This window comes from Neltuma alba, unplaced genomic scaffold (assembly GCF_004799145.2).
Source record: "Neltuma alba isolate B1F8T4 unplaced genomic scaffold, ASM479914v2 tig00010509_pilon, whole genome shotgun sequence".
Classification (NCBI taxonomy): domain Eukaryota; kingdom Viridiplantae; phylum Streptophyta; class Magnoliopsida; order Fabales; family Fabaceae; genus Neltuma; species Neltuma alba.
This window is the reverse complement of record NW_021635386.1, coordinates 18,767-26,040: the sequence shown is the minus strand read 5'-3', so window position 1 is coordinate 26,040 and position 7,274 is coordinate 18,767. Positions and strand designations below refer to the sequence as shown.

The following is a 7,274-nucleotide window of genomic DNA, read 5'->3' as shown; positions in this document are numbered from 1 at the left end:
GAGTGCTCTCGAAGCTCCAATTTCTATTTCTAGATAAAAACCACTTTTCTGGGTCTATACCCAATCTCTAGGCAACTGTACAGATCTAAGAGTTCTCTCAATGGCTTTAACAATCTCTCAGGCATAATTCCACCTAGTATGGTAGATTGACCAATCTAACTGATGTTCGCTTTCATCGCAACCATTTACATGGCGATTTGCCACAAGAGTTTGGAAATGTTTCGTCTTTGATTGTTGTTCATCTGTCATATAACAACTTCAGTGGCCATCTACCACCTCAAGTGTGCAGAGGCGCGGTAAGCTTGTGAATTTCACTGCAGCTTATAATAGTCTCTCTGGTCCAATCCCAATGAGTTTGAGAAACTGTTCATCTCTTTATAGAGTTCAACTTCAACATAACCAATTGACAGGTCATGCAGATCAGGATTTTGGAGTTTATCCTGATCTCACTTACATTGACATCAGCTTCAACAGAGTGCAGGGTGAGCTCTCTGCAAACTGGGGTTCCTGCCAAAGCTTAGAAGCTCTTATCATGGCTGGCAATTCAATCAGGGGAAATATTCCAGGTGAGATGTTTCAATTGAAACAACTACAAAAGCTTGACTTATCATGGAACCATATATCTGGCGAAGATACCAACACAAATCAGAAATGCCTCCATGTTATACCTTTTAAAGTTAGACAGAAACAATATTTCAGGTATGATGCCTGCAAGCATTGGAAGTCTTTCTAATTTGGAGTTATTAGACCTGTCAATGAATAGGCTCAGTGGATCTATCCCTTATCAATTAGGGAATTGCTACAAGCTGCTCAACTTAAATTTGAGTCATAATGACTTCAATAGCCAAATCCCTTATCAAATTGGGAATCTTTACTCCCTAGAAGATTTTTTTTGGACTTGAGTTATAATTCACTTTCTGGAAAAATCCCTGTTGATCTTAGTAAGCTCAACAACTTGATAAATATGAATCTGTCTCATAACAATTATCAGGTTCTATCCCCGATTCCCTTAGTACAATGTTGAGCTTGTCGAGCATCAACCTCTCTTACAACAATTTGGAGGGTCCTGTACCAAATAGTGGCATATTTGATATATCTTATCAATCAGATCTGAGTAATAACAAAGATTTATGTGGGAGAATCCATGGTTTGAGACCTTGCAATGTTTCAATATCACATTGGAGAAGCAACAAAGGGAAAGCTGTGATATCTATTGTTGCTTCTTTAGCAGGTCTACTACTTGTTTCATTGGTGTTAGTTGGGATTTTTGTTGTTTGTTCAAAACTAAAGTCAAGAATTATAGAACAGAATTCAGGAATCATGAAGGAAAGTACATTTTCAATCTTACATTTTGATGGGAAAAATCTGTATGATGACATAATTGAAGCACTGAGAACTTTGATGACAAGTATTGTATAGGGCAAGGAGCTTCTGGAAAAGTTTACAAAATGGTCATGCAAGGAGGTGAAAAACTTGCGATAAAGAAGTTTAGATGTGAAGAATATGATTTAGATCTTCAAATTTTAAAAGCCTTCAAAAGTGAGATTGAAGCAATGACACAGAAATCGCCATCGAAACATTGTGAAGCTCTACGGGTTTTGCTCACAAAGATCACACACTTTTGCTGTTTATGAGTACATGGAAGGTGGGACTTTAGCTGATTTTCTGAAAAATGACACAAAGGCATTAAAGTTAGATTGGCTTAAGAGGGTGGATATTGTCAAATGCGTAGCAGAAGCTTTATCTTATATGCATCATGATTGTGATCCACCAATTATTCATAGAGACATATCAAGCAAAAATATATTATTGTCTGGAAATCTTGAAGCCCATGTGTCAGATTTTGGCACAGCAATGTTCTTGAAGTCTAACTCATCAGTTTTGACGGCATTTGCTGGCACACTTGGCTATGCTGCTCCAGGTAACTTAATGCCATGTCTAACTCTATTTAAAGCATTAAAGTTATAGAAACTTCAGTTGTGTTAATATCCATGAGTATGAACTTAAACTTTCTATTTTCGAAGTTTTGTTGCTCAGTCATAAAAATTCATATCTAATTGTCGTTACTTACAAATGTTTCAAATGATCACTTCATTCTAATTGCTATTGCAGAGCTTGCGTATACGCTACGGTGTCTGAGAAATGTGATGTGTTTAGCTTTGGCGTATTGGCTTTTGAAATTCTCATGGGAGAGCATCCTGGTGATCTAATTTCTCATGTACCGCCTTTGATGATGATCCAAACATCAACTTCAAAGAGATTTTAGACCCCCGTTGGTCACCTCCTAAAGAGCAGCAAAAGTTGATGAAGGAAGTGATTTTGATTGCAAATCTAGCTATTTCATGTTTACAAACTAACCCCTCATCTCGACCAACCATGCGAAGCATCGCTCAAATGATGGATCGTGCTCATCATCATTGAAGTTTTTGTTAGCTTGTTCTTATGTACAATCCTCTGGTTAATATATTGTCTTTGTACTTTGCATGAAGCTAAATAGCCAGCTGCCTATTATTGAAAGATCTGTCGGCCGATGTTTTGGGTACTAAATAATGTTATCTTGTAGTTTCTATTTGGAACTGGAAACCATCACTTTGTAAATTTAAAAAGAAAAGTTAATATGCATGCCCCTGCAATTTATCTCATTTTAGTTAAGTTCTTGCTTTTTTTTCCTTTTTATAGAATTCTTACAATTTTCTCAATTATAGGTATTGATTTTGATGCTCATAATTTAATAATTTATAAGAGAAACAATTTAGTAGCTAATAGTATGACTTTCATTTAGCACGCATTAAATTAATGTTGTTACCAAAATTTTACAATAAGATTTGACTTTTTTTCTACGCGAAATATATCAGAAATTTTTGTTCTGCTATTTAAATATGTCTGCAAACATGTATGAGGCATTTTTTATATATTCACCGTTTAAGGAAGGTTTTCTCATATTTAGGCCAATCATACCTTAATTTTTAGTTGTGACAGTATATTTTTAAAAAAAAAATCGACACTTTTTAAAGATAAATAATTAATTGATTCAACTAGTTTTTTTAATTTTCATAAATTTGTTATCTAGTTCTTTTCTGGGAGAATAGAAGTGTCTAACGATAATAAGATAATGATATTGCCTTCGGTCCTAAATATAAAAGCTGATTTTTTAAATAACAGGTCATGGTATTGATGTTAGTTTGTTATTTTGGAGTTAGTATAATCCTTGGTCTCTTAAGGTTACACAAATTTGTGGTTATTTTTAAATTTCAAATCATTGTTTTTGTTATTAAAAAAACAAAATAGTATAAGTTTTATTAAATTATTATTGTAACTAATGTTTGAAATCGAAACAAATTTGAAGAATAAAAAAAGTTACCATTTAAAACTTAAAAGACTAAAATTAAAATAAGAACAAATTCAAGGAAAAAAATTATATTAACTTTTTTTTTTGGTAATAGTTGATTTGATGGTCAAAGCTTATCGCCCACCTTTCCTGACTTTTTGACCATGATTAGGAGTCTTGACAAAAAAAAAATTCTTCTCCTCGTTGCCGCCACTTGCATCTTGATTAAAAGTAGTTGAGGTATGATGAAATTCAATTAATAAACTTACTATATAATAATAGAAGCCATGTTGTCGAAATTTTCATTTATTAATTGAAGTTTCTTTTCCCAAAGCAACATATATGTCATCTGTCATAAGATTTGTTCTAAAATCAGCATTTATCTTTCGGCTAGTTATTATAGCATGTCAAAATCTCTCCCTAACCATAAAATAATACTGTAAGATATTTTGGTTTGACAATAAATTAATAACCTCATCTGCTAAATTTAAAAGAGACAGTTATTTATATTTTATGTCAAAATCATTCTAACCCAAATAACAACCGTATATGTTTTTAAATTGTTCAATTATTCAAAGGGAATCAAGCAGAGAATATAAAATTGGAGCCCTGCTTTGAACAAACAAGAACATTCAGAAACAAGGCCAATCATACTTAGACAACTACAAATTATGTATGATATATATATTTATAAAAAGGATCACATGCGATTTAAACTATTGATTTAATTACAGGGAGTTCAACTTTTCTTGAAATAATGTAGTATAAAGCGGTACATGCATACAGGTACATTCAGAAACATGGCCCAACATAAAATTTTCATATTCTTTCTACTTCCTCTAACTTGCTTTGTCTTTTTTGCGCTATGTCCCATCACTTCAGGACTTACAGAAACTGAAGCTCTTCTCAAGTGGAAACAGAGTCTCCCAAAGCAGCCAATATTGGATTCATGGGTCTCTCCACCACAAGCTAACTCGAGTGGAGCTCCAACATGTTCATGGCGTGGAATTAGTTGTGATTCTACAGGGAGCGTGATTGAACTCAACTTGAGCAATACTGATCTTCATGGTACCATTGAAAATTGAACTTCTCAGCGTTACCAAATCTTCTTAATCTCAATCTTCAATGTAACAAACTTAGTGGTAGTATACCAGAAAGCATTGGAGCGCTCTCGAAGCTCCAATTTCTATATGTAGAGAAAAACCACTTTTCTGGGTCTATACCGCAACCGCTTAGTAACTGTACAGATCTAAGAGCTCTCTCAATGGCTTTAAACAATCTCTCAGGCATAATTCCACCTACTATTGGTAGACTGACCAATCTAACTGATGTTCACTTTCATCGCAACCATTTACATGGTGAATTGCCCCAAGAGTTAGGAAATGTTTCATCTTTGATTGTTGTTCATCTATCTTATAACAACTTCAGTGGCATCTACCACCCCAAGTGTGCAAAGGTGGTAAGCTTGTGAATTTCACTGCAGCTTATAATAGTCTCTCTGGTCCAATCCCACTAAGTTTGAAAAACTGTTCATCTCTCTACAGAGTTCAGCTTCAACATAAACAATTGACAGGACATGGAGATCAGGATTTTGGAGTATATCCTGATCTCACTTACATTGACATCAGCTTCAACAGAGTGCAGGGTGAGCTCTCTGCAAACTGGGGTTCCTGCCAAAGCTTAGAAGCTCTTATCATGGCTGGCAATTCAATCAGGGAAATATTCCAGGTGAGATGTTTCAATTGAAACAACTACAAAAGCTTGACTTATCATGGAACCATCTATCGGCGAGATACCAACACAAATCAGAAATGCCTCCATGTTATACCTTCTGGACTTAAACAGAAATAATATTTCAGGTATGATGCCTGCAACCATTGGAAGTCTTTCTAATTTGGAGTCATTAGACCTGTCAACGAATAGGTTTAGTGGACCTATCCCTTATCAATTAGGGAATTGCTACAAACTGCTCAATTTAAATTTGAGTCATAATGACTTCAATGGCCAAATCCCATATCAAATTGGGAATATTTACTCCTTGGAAGATTTTTTGGACTTGAGTTATAACTCACTTTCTGGAGAAATCCCTGTTGATCTTAGTAAGCTCAACAACTTGATAAATCTGAATCTGTCTCACAATAATTTATCAAGTTCTATCCCTGATTCCCTTAGCACAATGTTGAACTTGTCAAGCATTAACATTTCTTACAACAATTTGGAGGGTCCTGTACCAAACAGTGTCGTATTTAATATTTCTTATCAATTAGATTTAGATCTAGTAATAACAAAGATTTATGTGGGAGAATCAATGGTTGAGACCTTGCAATGTTTCAATATCACAGAGGAGAAGCAACAAAGGGAAAGCTGTGATATCTATTGTTGCTTCTTTAGCAGGTCTACTACTTGTTTCATTGGTGTTAGCTGGGATTTTTGTTGTGTTCAAAACTAAAGTCTAGAATTATAGAACAGAATTCAGGAATCATGAAGGAAAGTACATTTTCAATCTTACATTTTGATGGGAAAAATCTTTATGATGACATAATTGAAGCAACTGAGAACTTTGATGACAAGTATTGTATAGGGGAAGGAGCTTCTGGAAAAGTTTACAAAATGGTCATGCAGGGAGGTGAACAGTTGCCATAAAGAAGTTTAGACGTGAAGAATATGATTTAGACATTGAAAGTTTAAAGCCTTCAAGAGTGAGATTGAAGCCATGACAGAAATCCGCTATCGAAACATTGTGAAGCTCTACGGGTTTTGCTCACAAAGATATCACACTTTGCTGTTTATGAGTGCATGGAAGGTGGGACTTTAGCCGATTTTCTGAAAAGTGACTCTAAGGCATTAAAGTTAGATTGGCTTAAGAGGGTGGATATTGTCAAATGCGTAGCAGAAGCTTTATCTTATATGCATCATGATTGTGATCCACCAATTATTCATAGAGACATATCAAGCAAAAATATATTATTGTCTGGAAATCTTGAAGAAGCCCATGTGTCAGATTTTGGCACAGCAATGTTCTTGAAGTCTAACTCATCAATTTTGACAGCATTTGCTGGCACACGTTGGCTATGCTGCTCCAGGTAACTTTAATGCCATGTCTAACTCTATTTAAAACGTTATAGAAACCTGTGTTAATATTCATGAGTATGAACTTAAACCTTCTATTTTCGAAGTTTTTTGCTTATTAGTCATACAAATTCACAACTAATTGTCGTTACTTACAAATGTTTCAAGTGATCACTTCATTCTAATTGCTATTGCAGAGCTTGCATATACGATAACAGTGTCTGAGAAATGTGATGTGTTTAGCTTTGGTGTATTGGCTTTTGAAATTCTCATGGGAAAGCATCCTGGTGATCTAATTTCTCATGTACACTCCTTTGATGATGATCCAAACATCAACTTCAAAAAGATTTTAGACCCCCGTTTGTCACCTCCTAAAGAGCAGCAAAAGTTGATGAAGGAAGTGATTTTGATTGAAATCAAGCTATTTCATGTTTACGAGCCAACCCTTCATGTCGACCAACCATGCGAAGCATCGCCCAAATGGTGGATCGTGCTCATCATCATTAGCTTGTTCTCATGCACAATCCTCTGGTTAATATATTGTCTTTGTACCTTTGCATGAAGCTAATTAGCCAACTGCCTATTATTGAAAGATCTGTCAGCTGATGTTTTGGGTACTTAAATAATGGTATCTTGTAGTTTCTATTTGGAACTGGAAACCATCACTTTGTAAATTTAAAAAGAAAAATTAATATGATTTTAAGTAAGTTCTTATAGTTTCTTTTCCCTTTTTATAGAATTATTATAATTTTCTCAATTATAGGTATTGATTTTATACTCATAATTTAATATTATCTCCGATCCTAATTATAAGAGTCAGTTGACTAATTTGAGGAGATTAAAAAAGTAAGTTGAGTTAGTTATTTGTCCTAAATAA

At 34.5% G+C, this 7,274-nt stretch overlaps 1 protein-coding gene across 1 annotated transcript; it reads left to right on the top strand.

Moving 5' to 3' along the window:
- Positions 1-1,584: 1,584 nt before the first annotated feature.
- LOC114756807 (MDIS1-interacting receptor like kinase 2-like) lies at positions 1,585-6,959 on the top strand. Its single transcript, XM_028945748.1, has 2 exons — positions 1,585-1,921; positions 6,595-6,959. Exons 1-2 carry the CDS (start codon positions 1,639-1,641, stop codon positions 6,957-6,959), a joined length of 648 nt encoding a protein of 215 aa, XP_028801581.1. The 5' UTR covers positions 1,585-1,638.
- The last annotated feature ends 315 nt before the right edge of the window (positions 6,960-7,274 follow it).